Genomic DNA, 18,919 nt, shown 5'->3' on the forward strand with positions numbered 1-18,919 from the left:
TATGTCCTTCAATTGGGGAATGGCTGAACAAATTGTGGTATATGCTGGTGATGGAATATTATTGTGCTAAAAGGAATAATAAACTGGAGGAATTCCATGTGAATTGGAAAGACCTCCAGGAGCTGATGCAGAGAGAAAGGAGCAGAGCCAGAAGAACACTATACACAGAGACTGATATACTGTGGCAAAATTGAATGTAATGGACTTCTATACCAGCAGCAATGCAATGACACAAGACAGCTCTGAGGGATTTATGGTAAAGAATGCTACCCACATTCAAAGGAAGAACTGCAAGAGAGGAAACATAGAAGATAAACAATTGCTTGAACACATGGATTGAGGCGGACATGATTTGGGATGTAAACTTGAAATGACCACACCAATGCAAATAACAACAATTTGGAAATAGGCCCTGAACAAGGACACATGTTACAACCAGTTGAAATATGTGTCTGCCATGGGTGGGGGGATTCTGGGGGGTGAAGGGGAAAGTAAGGGCATGAAGCATGTAACCATGTTAAAAATGAATATTAGTAAATGTTTTAAAAAAAACCAGAACAAAATGGAAAATTGGATATCCAAATACAAAAATCAAGAGAAACATGAAAAAGTAAATTGGAAAGAGAAAGGAATTTATTTTTTAAGGACTTCAGTAAGGTCAAATTTTTCATATTCCTTTGAGAGTTAAAAAACTCTCAAAATTGTATTCACTATTATAGTAGTTAGAAGAATTATTAATAGGTAGAGTTTGGGGTACTAAGTGACTCAAGATGATATGCAAAAAACAAAAAGGGGGGTAATTGAAAATGGCACCAAGAGAAACTTGAAACAATAAGAAAGATAGGATAATCTATACCACACAAAGTGACAAATGGGAGGGGGAGGGGAAGAATACTTTTATAAGAAGGAGAGGAAGAAAATGCTAATAGGTAATACTAAGACCTTATATTCAGTGGAATCAGTTCTGAGAAAGAAGTGAATCTAGATCCATTGGAGTATGAAATTCTATTTTACCCTACAAGGAAGTCGAGAGGGAAAAACCAAAGGTGGAGATTAGGGCAAGGAGTACAAAAAGGGAAGGAAAGAGGAAGGGAGAGGGAATTTAATAGACCCTAAAGGAAAATAAGTGAGGAATAAAAAGGGAGTGGGCAAAAAGGGAAATAAAATAAGGCTGGGTATTAAGGGAATTGATTTAAAGCAAACCACTGGTGCAGAAGGAAATAGTGAAAGAAGAAAGGGCAGGACTAGGCTAGAAAATCAAAATGTAGGGAAATACACAGGTGTTAATGATAACTCTGAATGTGAATGGATAATCTCACCCATAAAATGGAAGCAAATAGCAGAATGAATTAGAATACAAAATCCTACCATATGTTGTCTACAAGAAACACACATGAGGCAGGTAGACACACAAAGGGTAAAGGTAAAAAGCTGGAGAAAAATCTATTGGGCAACAACTGAGAAAAAGAAGGCAGGAGTCATTATCACAATATGTGAAAAGCCAAAGTAAAAATAGATCTGTCTAAAAGAGATAGAGAAAGTAATTCTGATAAAAGGTATTATAGACAATAAGGAAATATCCATATTCAACCTGTATGCACCAAATGGTATAACATCCACATTTTTAAAGGAGAAACTAGTGGAGCTTAAGGAGAAAATAGATAGTAAAACTATACTAGTGGAAGATCTAAATATTCCTCTCTCAGGTCTAGATAAATCAAACCAAAAAATAAACAAGAAAGAGATAAGAGATATGAATGAAATCTTTAAAAAATTACAGTTCATGGATATGTGGAGAAAAATAAATAGGGTCCAAAATGAATACACCTTCTTTTAAGCAGCACGTGGTATATTTACAAAAATTGACCATGTTCTAGGGCATAAAAACATAACAGAAATGTGCAAAAGAGCAGAAATAATAAATGCAAACTATTCAGATCATAATGCAATAAAAATAATAATTAGTAAGTATACATGGAGAGGTAAATCAAAAGTTGATTAGAAATTAAATAATGTGATTCTCTAAAATCAATTAAAAACAAATGAGAGAGACAATTAATAATTTCATTGAAGAGGATGACAATGATAAGAATCCTACCAAAATCTATGAAATGCAGCCAAAGCAGTACTCACGGGGAAATTCATAATTTTGAGTGCATATGTTAACAAATTAGGGAGGTCAGAAGTCAATGAATTGGGCATGCAAATTAAAAATCTTAAAAAGTGAACAAATTAAAAATCCCCAGATAAAAACTAAATTTAAAAACCTAAAAATTAAAGTGAAATTAATAAAATCAAAAGTGAAAAACTATTATATTGATCAATAAGAGTAGAAGCTGGTACTTTGAAAAAACAAATAAAATAGATAAAGTACAGGCTAACATAATAAATAAAATGAAAGAAGAAAATTAAATTAACAGAATGAAAGATGAAAAGGGAGATCTCACATCTAATGAAGATGAAATTAAGGCAACCATTAAAAACTATTTTGCCCAATTATATGACAAGAAATCTGGCAAAAAGACTCCAGCAAGTGATCATGAGGGTGAGATTTATACCAGGAATGCAAGGATGGTTTAATATTAGGAAAACTATCCACATAATTGACCATATCAACAGTCTAACAAACAAAAATCACATGATTATCTCAATAGATGCTGAAAAAGCCTTTGACAAAATACAGCATCCATTCCTATTGAAAACACTAAAAAGTATAGGAATAGAAGGACCTTTCCTAAAAATAATAAACAGTATATACCTAAAACCATCAACAAACATCATATGCAATGGGGACAAATTAGAAGCCTTCCCAATAAGATCAGGAGTGAAACAAAGATGTTCATTATCACCTCTATTATTAAACATTGTACTAGAAACACTAGAAGTAACAATTAGAGAAAAAAAGGAAGGTATCAAAATAGGCAATAAGGACACCAAGCTCTCACTCTTTGCAGATGATATGATAGTCTACTTAAAGAATCCCAGAAAATCAACTAAAAAGCTAGTGGAAATAATCAACAACTTTAGTTAAGTTGCAGGATACAAAATAAATCCACATAAGTCATTGGCATTTCTATATATTTCCAACACATCCCAGCAGCAAGAGTTAGAAAAAGAAATTCCATTAAAATCACCCTACACAATATAAAATACTTAGGAATCTATTTGCCATGACACACATAGGAATTATATGAACACAACTACAAAACACTTTCTACACAATTAAAACTAGATCTAAACAATTGGAAAAATATTGATTGCTCATGGGTAGGACAAGCTAACATTATAAAAATGACAATCCTACCCAAATTAGTTTACTTATAGAGTGCCATACCAATCAAATTACCAAGAGACTTTTTTTTTTTTGAATTAGAAAAAAGTATAACCAAGTTCATTTGGGAGAATAATAGATCAAGAATATCAAGGGAAATAATGAAAAAAACATGAAGGAGGTGGACCTAGCAGTAGCATATCTTAAACTATACTATATAAAGCAGTGGTCATCAACACAGTATGGCACTGGTTAAGAGACAGAAGGGAGGATCTCAGTGGAATAGACAGGGTAAATGGCTCATCAAGCAGTGTATGATAAATCCCAAAAGCTGGGCTTTTAGGACAAAAATCAACTATTTGACAAAAACTGCTGGGAAAATTGGAAAACAGTATGGGAGAGATAAGATTTAGATCAACATCTCACAGCCTACAGGAAGATAAATTCAGAAAGAGGCTTTTGGAATGTTAAAGAGTGACTTGAAAGACAGGAGTGACAGTTGGAAGGATCAGCAGGGGGCTTCTGGGAAAAGAACTGGAAGAGGGGAGTTTCATCTCTGGACACTGACCTGGACAAAGCTGATACCTAGCCTCTGAATTCAAATCCCTGGATACCTGAGGATTTCCCAACCTTTCCCTTGAACCTGAAAGATCTGAGATTGCGCTGTATTCTCATGGACAACAAATAAAGAGGGCTGGCTGAACTTTTATAGCAGCTTGGGGGCATTTGGACCTAGTCTGATTTCTCTGGACCTCTCCCTGATCTCTCCATTACATCCCTGTTATTTTCCTGAATTTCCCTTTGGGCCCCGGGAGGAAGGGTGGGCTTGGTGGTTGGACATCATGGGTTTAGTAAGTAGAATATCCTAAATCAAGCCACCCCTAATTTAGTGATTTGATAAATACCTTTACTTCAAAGGTAGTCAAACCTTCCTGACTGGGAGAGCTGGTGTCTCTCAGTCTAACCTTCTCCTGTGACCCATCCCGCAGCACCAGCCTTCTCCCTAGCAGCAGTTATAAAACCTAAAACCTCTTTCCCTCTGATTATCCCTGACATTAAGAAATCCCCTTTGTTTCCTATACAAAGCCTCTGGTGAATCATTGTATTGAAGATTAAGGCAAAGGCTGAAGAGGGAAGAATTACTTTCCTTTTATTTTCTTGGGGGAAACCTAGGCATCCATCTTGGGCAGGAAGTACCCAGTGGAGACTTCCTGCAGACATCAATTTCACTGGCAGGGAGGAGCCATTGACTCCTCCCTCAAAGGACTTTAGAAATTAACAAGAGAAACCTCCAGCCTTGATCTAAACATTTCTGACTGGCCCAATTTCTCTTGTACCTTAGAGATACTTTCCCTGCCTGGAGAACCTAGCCTATTTCCTCTCAGTATCCTCTGTCTCTAGCCTCAGTGAATAAGCCTGTTTAAGCTATCCTCCTGTATACTCTCATCCTTTCTCTTACTATCCTACATACCACCTCATTCATCCCTTCCCTACACTCAGCTATCCCCTTTATTCCTTGTTCATCACCCTATCTCCTTTTATCCCTCCCCACTACCCAAATTGCCTCACTTCTTCATAACAATTGCTATTTACATATGTAAATGTGAAGTTTAAGGAATGTTCTAAGTGTTGGATAATGATCTAACCTTATGGTGAAGTGTTACATACTCACCCCTTCAGAACTCTTCTGCTAAGTCTATGTAATGTTGGATGGAATTCTACATGTTTGAATGCAGTGAGAATTCTGTTGACCAAGTGATATGTGCTCTTCAAACCTAAGGTTCCATGTCTGATCTGATGAATTCCTCTTCATGGTACTGTTGTATAAGTCACACTGGTTGTGTAGTCAGGTCAAAGATGTGTAGTCCACGATGTTGATGTCCTTGAAATGATCTGTGAAGTCTCAGATGTCTCTGCTGTGCAGTTTGGTGTTGCCACACATTCTTGTCAACTTCAATTGGAACTGATGTGTAGTTGTGTTGACTTGTGTAGTGACAAATTTTGTGTGCCCATAAAACTTTTGATTATTCTTCTTCTTTCTTCAAGGAATTAAATAAAGTCTGTTATGTCCATATTACAAGTAGTCCTTGAAATCTTGTTCAAATCCATTTACTTCTTTGAGTCACTGTTTGGAGTAGCTTGGTCCTTATGGGGGAATTTCTAGATTTGTAGTAATTTTTGATGCTGGTTGGATTTATTGATGACAATACCTTTAGTTCCTGAAGTTCCTGAATTCCTGTGTGCAGGCATGCATGCATGCATGCGTGTGTGCGTGTGTGCGTGCGTGCGTGCGTGCGTGCGTGAGAGAGAGAGAGAGAGACAGAGAGAGAGAGAGAGAGAGACAGAGAGAAAGAGAGAATGTGTGTGTATGCTTTGTGTAAACAATGCTAGACTCCACCCCTTTCTGTAATTTTTAGAAAGTAGTTGTGCCTACTTGATCTCACTTTGCTTCATTGCTTTCCTTCACTAACCTCTACTCTCCCCATCTTTAAAGTTCATTTTGACCTTCAGGCAAATTTCTTTCTATTTAAAAATCAAGTCCACATATGCTGAAAAATTTTGATAACTTGGACTACTTCATGGACTATAATAATTAACCCTAACATAGTACATTAAAATCTGTAGAGTACTTTTTGTATTTTATCTTATTTCATACAAAATTCTCACTTTTAACTGGAAGACTCTAATTAAAATGAATGGCTTAAATTTCAAAAAATGTGCTCACCTTTTTCATTTAGTCAAACATGATTTATGTAACAAGGGAAAGATACATATTGCTATCTGAATTTTAAAATAATTCTATACCTTACAAAACATGAATATGTATCTATGTATTTATCTATTCTTCCTTCACTGTTACTTAAACCTGGTTTAAGCAAGTTTAAGTTTTGTTGTTGTTGTTGTCTTTTTGTTCCTAACAGATGTCCAAAAAAGTCAAATTTTATTTCAGTTTTCCAACTGAAGATGTCACCCAAATTTTATGAGGAAGAAACCTGTTCTTTTCTTCCTTCCCTCTGTAGGCTTTCACACTAACATAGTATGCATCAGCTAGCAGTTTGACAGTACAATGACATGTATAAATCACCCTCGTATAAATATATCACCAGAGGAGGATTTCAAACATCTCTTGTCAATCACTCTAAGAGCCAGGATGCTTCTTCAGAGGTTTTTGAGCCCTCAACTGTGGTCAAAGTTTGCCGTGGTCTGACAATTTATCCAATTCTTGTATCTCTATGTGATTGAAATGCCTTTGGTGCTAAGGAAATCGAGTCAACAAAATGCCTCAAATCTATTCTGAGTTGGCATGTCACAACTTGAAGACCCTGATTTTCATGGCATAGCACTACACAGAGAACGTCATGCTCCCAAATCAAATATAGTGCTCAAATAGAACATTCTGTTGCCCAAATGCTGTTAATGACAGCCAAGCCACAATCAATGAGAAATGTTTCATAAGGGAATTATGTCTTTGAAAAGATGAACCAAACAGATATGACACCTTTTTCTTACTCTATGAAGTTCTTCAAAAATCAAATAAAAATATTTAGTATCAAAAGGAGGAGAGGCAACTTGTCAGAGTAGATAAGTATATATTTTAAAGTAAAATAAAACAAAACAATCCATCAATCAACTGTCATATATATTTTAAACCCTTAACTTCAGCCTTAGAATCAATACTCTGTATTAGTTCCAAGGCAGAAGACTGATAAGGGCTAGGAAATGGGGGTTAAGTGACTTGCCCAAGGTCATATAGCTAGAAAGTATTTGGGGCTAGATTTGAACCCAGGGCATCCCATCTGTAGCCTGACTCTCAATCCACTGGGCCATCTAGCTGCCCCCAACAAACTCACATATTAAGGTTACATGGTATGCTAGAAACGATGTTGGAAACTAATTATATGAAGAGAGATATGAAACAGTCCCTTCCCTCTAGGATATTATACTTTATAGACAGAAACTTGTCCATATAGAATGTGTACTCTTATGGGGAAAAACCTGGGGGTTAAATTAAATATTTATCTGGGTTCAGAAAGGTGAGTAGGAGATAGGAATGGGCAATAGTCTAGGACCAAAATAAGTTAGGGAAACTGGGTTTAGCTTTTTGGGGATGGCTGTTGACAGGAGTTACAGTTGGGCCTTAATTGCCACACTGACCCACCTAGCCAGGGAATAAGAGAAACTTCAAATAAATGATATTGAAAAGAGGGCTTATAAACATGGGTTTAATTGAAGAAAACTATGATCTAAAGGATGGGAATAGGGGTTTCTATACTTCCAGTCTATGGGCAAACCGCAGGGTCAGGGGAAGGACTTATCTACGCTGAACTGAGAACTAAAGCAAGACGAGGCCCAAAGAATAGCAGGACTGAAGTGGGTATCCTCACAGCAGAATCCTGTCACACTCCAGCGATGTTGCTGATCTTCCAGGACCACTATCTATACTCCTTCAGGTGGGTAGATCTGGGAGCTAACTCAGCCCAAGTTAACCAGCAACTCAGGTTGGGTTTAATAGTCTCTACCAAAAAAATCTCCCAAAAGCAGATGACTGTCTTCCTTCTGGATCCCAGGAAATGAGGTTACAAACTCCACTTCCTCTGAGGTCTCCCTGGAATCTGTTACAACTTGTCCCCAACCACCTTGGAGTCCATCTCAGAGAGAGAAGCAACACTTCCTGCTTCCTAATTCCATTTAGAATCCCTCAGCCCTGCCTGCTAACATCTCCTAAATACTCATTTATTAATCTTCCTTTCAACAGTACATACCAGATATATAGATAAATCTGGACCTCTGGTTTCATCAATACAGTAAGCTCTCTTCTAGGAACCTCACTCACTTAACACAGATTAGCACCTGCTCCATCATTTATAGTCTGAGAGATTTATTTGCTAGGAGTATTTAGTGCTCAAATGCCTTACCCAGGCTTACATATACAGAATGTTTTAGAGTTAAGTCTGAGGCCCAGGTGTCCTTGGTTCCTATCCATTATCTCCTATCCACTTTCCAAAGCTCCAAACTATCATTCACATTTTAAACAAAATATTTTTAAAAGCCAAACAATTTTGTGGGGTAGGCATCAGTGCTGAGGAGTATCAGAAAAGTTGTCAGATGAGAGATGACTCAAGCATCACTTTGAGGAAAACTATGATTATTTTTAAAGAGGCAGAAGTGTGAAAGGAATGAATTCCAGGAAAAGTCTTCAAGTAGAGAGAAAGCAAATGTGACCAGACCATGGCATAATGGAAGACAAGTAATGTACAATAACTCTAGGATATAAGTTGGAGCAACGTCGATATTATAGCCACAACAAATGGTATCTTGGAAATCTACAGGAAAATGTAAATACAAGAAAAAGAATTAAGGTATTTTAACTGAAAGTCACTCAGAATTTCCTATTTCAGTTTCAGGATCAAGTAAAACTGACATTAAGGGAACACATTAAGTAAGTCAGTTCAATAATTTTTGAGAATCATTTAAAATTTTGAAAGAATGGAATACTGCTAGGAATTTTGAAAACCACTGGGTATTTTTTTTATTAAGAATGGAAATAGTAAAGGATCAAATTCACTGTAGGAAAAGGTAACAAAGTAATTTAGATCACTTCAAGTGGGAAATCATCTATTATATTTTAACTCTTAGCTCTGGTACAAATGAACATGACCCTATTTAAGGGAAGGAAGCAGGGAAAAATAGCTCTCTGACTTTAAAGTTAAAAAAAATAATGAGACTGCTATATGCCCTTGCTGTTATTGTTGTGTATCTCTCAAGTTTGGTGTTTACATATGATAATAATCAGTACAACTAATTTTTACCTTTCCTCATAACAATAACTTTTTTCAAATATTCAAATATTTTTGGAATATGGATAAGATTTTTAGATGGTTTGAAGAAAAACTTTTTCATACATTCACCCTTAAATATCACCCTTTCCTTGTCAAAGTACTAAACAGTCTCAGTTCCTTATCTCTACTTCTTCACTAACCATTTATTGTTCAATTCCCTGAGATCTAGCATCCATCACAGGTGTACAAAAACCCTCTCTCTAAGGTCACTAAGTCATCTTTTTCACCAAATCCCAACATATTTTTTTCTATTTAAACTTTCTTTGATCTGCCTTGAAGCATATGAATATGGTAGACCATCTCTTCTACTCTCTTTCCTAGTCTCCACTGTCTCTTTGGTTCAAATCTCTCTTATAATATTTTCCTACCTTAAGAGATATGCTTATCTTTTCTATGAGCTCTTTATTCTCTTCCAAACAGTTAAATATAATAAGTCCCCATTGGGATGGGCTTGGACCTATTTTATATATCCTTCAACTAAACTTATCACATCTACAGTTTTGATGCCTAACTCTATATTTCCATTATCTCTCTAGAGTTCCATTCAGTTTTTTTCCAATTACCTAGATACCTCATAACTAATGTAGATATGTATCTCTTTGGAGAGATATGTATATAGATATCTATATCTCTTAAGAGAAATATATGCATAAACATATGTAATTTCTCTCATATATATGGAGAGAGAGAGAGAGAGAGAGAGAGAGTTAGAGAGCCCACAAACCTGTACTACTAATCAAAGATTATAAATCTATGGATATCAGAGTCTAGACAGACCCCAGCCATTTGATGCAGAAAACTCTTCCTTGAACTAAGATGCTAAAAAGCTAATGGTTTGGATGCTTGGCCAATGACTAACTTCACTTTTAGAAACAGAGATTGCAAACTAGGAGTGAGGTTGTCCCAGAATAAGGAGAGAGTGCTTAATGACAAATCACCATTTTGATTCTAAACAGTTGATACTGTTAAGATAAATTCTATGTTTGGAAAAATTCTGAACATTATCCTGAAGGCTAGATTGATCTTGACCCTCTCCCAAGGTTTCTGCCAGATAAAAACAGGTAGCTCTCACCAAAGCAAAAGAGCAGTTTATAAACACTTGGAAAATAGGTCTAGTCTGAGCTTACTAGATAAAGAATGAGTGATTCTGAAATCCTAGCTCAATTTAAGGTCTCTTTCCTATGTACTGCAAAACATAGAATACTGGATAATTCATACATTGCTATAAACAAATCCTGTTAGCATCTTTTCAGCTTTTCTTCCTCTTCCTTTTGAAAGGAATGGCTTCACCACAGCCTTTCCCCCCAGCAAAGTCAAACTCTATTGCTCATTTTCTAGAATTCAAAGTCCTTAAGTGCCAAGTTTCCAGTGGTCACTTCTGAATTATCAGGATTCATTTTGCAATTATATTTGAAAGGCCATAAAGTTTTACATTTATGTAAATTTGAGCTCAAAGACAACTATTCAGGAAAATCTCAGCCAGCATCTTGACTTTTGTGCTCAAGTATATGATTTTATAAGTTCTAAATAGAATATGTAAGTCACAGGAGGCCAGATGGAATGTTCTTTAAAATCTTGCCCTGGAGTAGCCAAGAAAATAATTATGATTGCCAAGTTTGATCAGTGTCTTGCCTATTTTTTTTTGTCTTGCACTAAAGCAAATTTACTCTAATAAGAAAGGTCGAATTACTATGGCTGATAGAAACAAGATTGTGACTCACCATCTAATAGACCAAAAATGACATACATTTTGAAAAGATGTTTGATCTTAAACATGGAATAAAGATTGCTCATACTTTGATAATTTCTTCTAAATGAAGTATAGAGAACAAAATTATTGTTTTAAAACACATCGCTAATGCACCTTGGTAGTAGTTGTTCATATCCCTCTCCTAATAGAAGCTTCCATTGAGTAACTCGTAGTTTTAGCCCTCCTCAGTTTCAGGTCCCTTCTCTAAGAAAAAGTGCTCTCCTAGTGTACATACCTTGATGCCATAGCTCCCAACCTTCTCACTGATCCTTATTTTTATTGGCCTATGTTAGAGGAAATAATTAGTTAAAATCACAGGCATTCAATGAAATAGCATCCCAAGAAAAGTAGTAATAAGAAAAATCCCACACACACCTGGGCATCCTTTTCCATAAATTCATCAGTGGCAAGAGTGAACACAAGTAAGGAATGTGTGTGGCTAGTATACATACAGAGGGATTATGTCACACCTACAGGAAGCACACCTCACAAAGGTACAACAATTGAGAGGCCAATTCGGAGGGGACAGGTGACTGGAATTTGTCTACCAGAATAATTTAGGTTCAGAGTCTCCAGAGCCACTGATGTCTTCCAGTGATGTCATTGTATTACTTTTGCTTCTTTCTACTAGATGTTTTCCAGCTGTCTGAAGTTGGTCAAATGCTACTTGGTAGAATCTGACTTCTAACTGAGTTGAAATCCTTTGTTTTTTCTTCCTCAGGAAAAGGTTTTGCACAGACCTTATCTTTGCTCTTTTACCTTAAGGCTGCCTTCGTTGTTGTTGTTGTTGTTGTTGTTGTTGTTGTTGTTGTTGTTGATGTTGTTGTTGTTATTGTTAGTTTGGTTTTGATGATTCAACTCTTTCAGAAAGGAAAAAACTTTCCCAGGACAAGTACAAGAGTTCATTTGGATAGCCCAGTCTTTTTTCCCTTCACATTCTTGGTTACCTTTCATATCCAAAATAAAAATTCCCAAATCCAGCTGCCGCTTGCTTCAGAATAAAATAGAGTTATGGTAGATACTTTATATGGCATAAAAGCTAAGCAAACCCTTTTTCTTTTTCTTGGGACAAAACTTCTTGGCCCCTCTAATTGAGGTTTTTATGCTACGCTAGCCTATGGTGAATATTCATATACATCCCACTTTTAATCTCAGAAGGTAACATGATAAACCATGTAATGGTTATTTATACAATAGCTACAAAGTAGTCCTGTGGTTTGAGCCCTGAGTTTCAGACATTAGCCTCTTTTATTCTCGCACAAAGATAAGTAAATGAAAGAAAAGGCAAAGAGGAAACCTAAGCCTAATGGGACATGGTCATTGGCTCTTTGGCCTATTTATTTAAATTACTGATCCTTTCATGTATGTATGTAGGCAGTCAGATCCTGAGGAGAATTGGAGCAGCCTCTTACACTTATAACCAAAAAATTATACTTACACATAATGAACCATCCCATTAATCACATTGGAAAATATTTCTTTCCAGTCTATATTCTGCCTCTACCTAAAGAGTTGGAATTCTATTTTATGATTTGTCTGCTGTAGTCAAGACTGATCTGAATTCTAAAGAATTTAGTATTGCTTCTTTTAGTAAATGTGTGTATAGCATTAGTCGTTATGCCTATGTGGCTTGTCAACAGTTCATATAAATAAGGACCTCATGTTCTTTGTCTAGATTCAATAAAATTTCCTTACATTTACATACCATGGTCTTTTCATCAATTCTATAATTAACGAGCATTTACTAAACATCTACTGAATGCCAGACATACATTCTAGATGTTGTCCTTGGACAAAATAGGGATCTTTAAAATGATCTCAATAGAATTATGTCAGTTAAATAAAATGTAAAATATCTTAATCAGTGATTTTTTTCTCCCTACATCCCTGATTTGCCTTATATGGCTACCATCTCTTTCTACCCCAACAATATAATGAAAAACAAAAGAAAAAAGAAAAGAGAAAAGAATAGTGTCCAAGCCTACAGCTGCATTTCCTTCATCTAAGTTAAGATGGGATGTTAGTAACATGCCTGTAAATCATAAAAGAATATTGCCCTGGGACTTTCACCATGTGAGACAAGTCATCAGTGGATTTTCTTTCCCTTTCCTTTCTGTACATTTATTTATTGATTTTTATTGGTAGGTGCAGATACAGCATTGCCTCACCTTGTATCTCTTGCTTCTATGTTTTCAGGTCACATAATTTTCCCATGCTCCCAGAACCTGATAGCATCCTAGATTCTTGGCCTCAAACCTGGGGGTGAGGGGTCTGTGTTGGGATCTCACACCCTTTTGCCTCTAGTTGATTGACTGTTCTTTTCTAAGCAGAAGCCCTAACAAAGAGAAAGAAGCCCTTTCTCTTTGTGTTACCCTTTTTACACAGTAAATTACTAAAATGACTAGCATTTCTTGGAACCTGGAATTTTATAAAATAACCATTTTCAAGCACTTCAGGAATACCTATTTATGTGCAAACACTTGAAATGTTACTTATAATCATTAAAAAAATTTGTTCATCACTTTGCTCATTTTGCTATAGTTCTTTAATGTTGATAACGTTTTTCATTTACAGATTCATTATTTTAAATGTCTCTATTTTCATGTAAACATTTTGATTTTCACATATATACATATGTAGATATACATTCACATATTGTAAGAAAATATTTGACACCCATACTGGAGTCAAGATGATGGACAGTTACCTGAATGTGGAAGACCTGAGCTTGGCAGGAACTTGGTAGGATCCAAAAGTGGTTAAGCTCAAGTATAAAAGGAGGGGATTTGAAACCATCTGGATCTCAGTGATGAGATATTTGGTTGGGTGAAGGGTCGTTTTTAAGTAGGTCTAGCTGTACTCTATTCAATCATCAATTAGCAATCAGCTCTAACTCTGTTTCACCAATCCCGGTTTCCTGAATTATATTTATCAAGATGACCAACAAACCTATCATTCAGCTGGATAACTTGACTTTAGCTTGGACCTGTCCGGCCTCAACCAGGCTGTTAACAACCAAACTTTGAACAGGAATATTTGAGTAAAGATTCATCAATAATATAATCAACTAAGTATAGTTAAGGATTTCCTATTCCCACTTTCCCAGCCACTACCCTGCTCCTCCTCCCCTAAATCTATTAGATATTAAATCATCCTAAAACTTACAACTTGCTTGAGCTTCATCAAAGATCTAGTGGGCTCTAGTGGATTATATTCTGTGACAACTTAAGGGAAGTGGCTTATTATACATTTCTACATTAGTGATCAGTCCGCAGTCAGACAAAAGGCATTATCCAAGGCACAGGGCTTCAGTTGGGCAGAGTTATCTGAATAATTCTATTAGCTGATTCCTTCATTGACTGGTAGCTTTGGGATACTGTAGTCATCTGGAGTTTGGGATAAACAGATGCAATAAAGTCTTGTAACATCAGCTGCAGTGTATACCTAGGTGTCCCACTTAGGATTCAATACCCACAATTAACCCTCAGCTCCAAGATCCTACAATATGCATAAGAAGTCTACATTAATTTTCTTAAAGTTTATATATGGATCAATATGTCTATAAACTCTGCCTTAATTAGCTTGTTTAAGTTATGTATATATAAGAATGTATACATCTATCTGTATATACTTATAAAAACCAAAAAATTCTATTAATACATAATTACATATACAATTAGCTATATATAACCAAAATTTTATACAAATAATATATGGTGTACATGTGTATACATACATACATATACACATAAGCACACACACACATATATATACATATATATATTAATTAATAAAGACTTTTTGCTCAGGTGGCTACTTTAGTTATAGTACAAAAAGTCTTGAATATGTAATCAAAAGACCTGGTTTGAAATCCTATCTATGATGCTAGAAATTGTATACCCTTCCCTAACTCTGACCTCTCTGGGTCTTCTCTCACCTATAAAATAAGGTTTGACTAAATCTGTTTTTCTTCTTAAATGCAAAACTGTAGAGTTAATTAACCTTTTTTGAAAATTTCTTGAATGAGCATCAACTCATATTTTCCCACTAATAACCAATATTAGCTGTTACAGCTGGCTTCTGCTATATAATAAAGCAGAAAAGGGATTTAAGTCTTCAGTAAAAATAGGGCATCTTAGGGAGATTATTTTATCAGGGTTCATAGAATACAAACATATATATGGAGATAATGAGAGACACGATAAATTGTTAGATATTTAATTGGTGGTCATTCTACAAAATTAAGCTTAATCCTGTGATCCACTTGGTTGTTGGCATTACTGTGGATGATTTTTCACCTGTCTGCAGAGATTTCTTCTCATAAGTGGCCTTCTGCTTTTGTTACATCATTTCAAAACACCTTTGTTTTCTCTGAGAAGCAAACTATCTTCATTTTTTCCTCTTCCTAATCTCTTATGTGTGTATTATTATATGTATTAATATATATATCTAATATGTATAATATAATAATATGTATTAATTACATATTAATGTGTAATTAATAAAGAATTTATAATTGTACCATTTGCTTTATAGACAGACAACAAACACAATCAGAGATAGAAAGAAGAGATCATAAAAGTGAATTTTGCATCATTAAACTGGACTTTAAAGATAGGGAACAAATTTTGAAGTAATGAGGAAGGGAAAAACATGTATATGTATAATCACTTATACTAAATGAAGCTGGTTCACACAAGCTACATGCTTGAGTTGGAAAATATTTAAAAAGTTATCTATATGCCTATCCTTTTTTATTTCAAATTAATATTGTAAAATCCCATTCTATGTAATTATTACATTGCAACCAGGAAAACAATAATTTTTATTTGTATTATGATAGCTAACATTATTAAAAATCTTGGTTCTCTGTCATAAAATAATATTGCAAATGAAGCAATAATTTGTCATGTAGATAGGGAAAATTTGTTGGTAAAATTCAGGGAGATGGTTTTTAAAACTTCAGTTTGTCCAGAAGATGAGGGATAGAGCTATTGATGCAACTTTCTTGTCACTTAAAGTATATAAACATCCCTCCTTACCATCTAGAGGAGTCAGAGGCCCTCAAAATTCATAAATACCTCACTACTGTGGGAGTCAGTGCTCTTTTCTGAACAGATGGATTTTGGTATGGAAATAAGGGAAATAAACCTTTCTATGTTACCAATAAATTAAATTTGTTGCTATTATTACAAGTTAGAATGCCTTGTCTCGTTTTTTTTTTTCAGTCCCAAGACTAACCTTAGAGACAATCTAGGCCAGGCCTGCCATAGAATAAAAATTAAAATAATTAGCAAAAGAGTCGAAATTTTTCTGTAATTGTTTAGTCCCAGTAAATTCAATTTTTACTCCAGAAGTTACTTTTGTGACCATGGATTCAGTTTAAGAATACCTCAAATGGCATCAATAGAATGAGTCCAACTGTATGTAAACCTACATATCTTTCATTTATTAATATTAGAAAGAAAAGACACAACTGATGCAAAAATGCTCTTGATCTCTCAAGTCATTCTTAAATTCTATTCTTTCTAGTTTAATATATGTGTAAAAGAATGTCACAGGAATAATTTCAGTGCAAATAGTATGATTCCACTCAGAACTTAACTTCAGTCTCCAAGAACTTTTGCTAATTATTATACTTATTATAATAAGTATTTTTATACTATATTATACTATATTATATTATATTATATTATAATTATATATTATAATAAGTATTTAAGTGTGACACAGGGATTTAAAATGTCAGTCACTTGGTCAGTACCATCTATTGAATGCCTACTATGAACAAGACCACATGAGGTGATTTCTTTGCTGGAAATTTTTATGCAGAAGTTGTCAGGTTAGGAAGCTTTAATAAAGAAGTGGGCTTCCGTAGGCAAGATATATGTTTGGCATCAAAGGATTTGATTCAAATTCCTCAAGATATTTCATTATTTTGGTAAGATTGCCTCTTGCTTATTAAAATGAAGTACTAGATTTTCAGGTGTCATATCTTATGAGGAAAGAGAAAGGGTTTGTTGAATATTCGTCAATGATATATGATCTAAAGTCATTCTGTATTATTGTTTAAAATATATGACTGCACTGAAAGAACACTTTATTTATATGTTCTAAGGCAATGGACAGTATTTTCTCTATGTCAACTCATCTGGCCCAAAAGAAGGATATACTGCAAGAATTACTACCACCCACTTCTTTCCAGCAAGCCTTGGAATATGTACAGTTCGGTTTTGGATCTACATCAGTGGTTCCAGTGATATGGGAATATTAAAGGTAATGAAGGGGAGAGAATGTTTTGTAGCCATTATTAAAGTATTGAAGTTATTACCATTTACAGATTAAACTGTTTAAATAATCATTAAATTGTCACATTTTCTTAATTATCAGAATACTAACTCCTTAATTTAATGGTTCTATTCTTTTTTCTGAATACAATATCCACAAATAGTAATTCCTGTTGTTCCTAATGACAACTGAAATCTTAAATATATGTACCTTTCAGTTTAAATTCCCCTGAAGGTACAGAGTTTAAAAAATTGTACATTGCTTACATTTAAGAGATAATAGTCATGTTTTATATTTCCCTCCTAGAGAAAAATTGACAAGGAATGGCTTTATTTTAATAATTTTATAAGTATGAATACTCCCTCCACTAATGTAGATTGTAACCTGTCCATACTTTTGAAACCTTTATTGGTCAATGTTTATATAGTACTTTAAGTTTTATAAAATGCTTCTCATATATTATCTCTTAAACTTCATGACAAGCTTATTGGATGAAGTGTTAAAATGATGTCCATTTTAAAAATAAGCAAACTGAGGCTAACCAAGGTCATATGAATTATCCAGGGTCACAGAGCTCATAAATGTCTGAAATATGATAGTGACTATAATGGAAAGTGCTGAGAATGACATTTTTTAGGTTAACTTTTGTTACTATTATATTTCTTTCCATCTACTTGGCCACCATTTTCTTTGGTGTAAACAAGGACACAAGATACACAATTATATCCGTTTTGGTAGTGGTAGGTGGGTTTTCTTTCTTTTCATACCCAACATCCCTGAGGAGAGTAGACTCAAACTATAAGCAATAAAGGTAGTAAGGCAAACAAGAAAGGCATATGTAAGCCTGAAGAAGACTTATTGACATTTGACCATGGAGCCTTTTTCTGCTTTTGTGAAGAGAACATCAAATTCACTTCTGTGCGTAGACCATCTTTTCCCCTTGCTCCGCTAAGTTGCCTCCTTTCAGACCATGTTTTTGCTGATCAACTAGATGAAGCAGATCTCTCCTTTGTTGAATTCATTCCTCACTGGACCTTGCTGATAGCATTACTAGATTTATGGACTCTGCAAATCACTCTGGGTGCTGGGGCTCCTTTGTTGACTCTTTCAACCTTTTGAATTTGCTAGATGGTAACCATTCAGTTCCACCTCTGGTACACGTCTACTTAAGATAAGGAAATACTGAAATTTGTTCTTAGACACATGGTATCTGGGTGGCAGACAGATCAGCCACTACACATCTAACTTAGCAGGCCACAAACATTTTCACCTTATTGACAACCAGAAAAAAATAAAGCAAACAGACTGAAAGAGAGAATGACCCAATGAATGATGGGCATTATTTTGTTTGTACACTCTGTTCCAGCTCAGTGACTTCTGGGTCATTATTCCTCTAATGAAGTCCAGAAGACTTCTTATCACAACACAGAATTAGGCTCCTAAACCCTCATGGCAAGAAAAAAGGCTCACCACATTTTCATATGAGGATGGATTGGAATGAGGCAAGATATATTTGGTCATTTGTATAACCAATCATAAAGGGCAAATCTGAGCATTCTCAAAAGATTTAATCCTTGGCAACATTCCCCAATTAATTATTTCACTTTTACTGCTACTGGGAGAGCCAAACTATATCATTATTGGCACTATCACTTTAAACAATAAAAACAGAAAATATAGGAAGTTGTAACATAACATGAACTTAGCTGATAGATTGTCTTTTCAGAGGCAAGTTTAGAACTTGGTTGAGCTGGCATTAAAGAAAAATAA

The 18,919-nt window shown here is 35.0% G+C and overlaps 1 protein-coding gene across 1 annotated transcript in view; it reads left to right on the forward strand.

The window, feature by feature from the left end:
- MALRD1 (MAM and LDL receptor class A domain containing 1) overlaps nucleotides 1-18,919 on the forward strand; it is an 892,965-nt gene that overhangs the window by 621,805 nt on the left and 252,241 nt on the right. The window contains 1 exon segment of the mRNA XM_044678926.1: nucleotides 16,980-17,137. Coding sequence (XP_044534861.1) covers nucleotides 16,980-17,137 — 158 coding nt within the window.

The sequence above is a fragment of the Gracilinanus agilis genome, chromosome 5, assembly GCF_016433145.1.
Source record: "Gracilinanus agilis isolate LMUSP501 chromosome 5, AgileGrace, whole genome shotgun sequence".
Taxonomy (NCBI): domain Eukaryota; kingdom Metazoa; phylum Chordata; class Mammalia; order Didelphimorphia; family Didelphidae; genus Gracilinanus; species Gracilinanus agilis.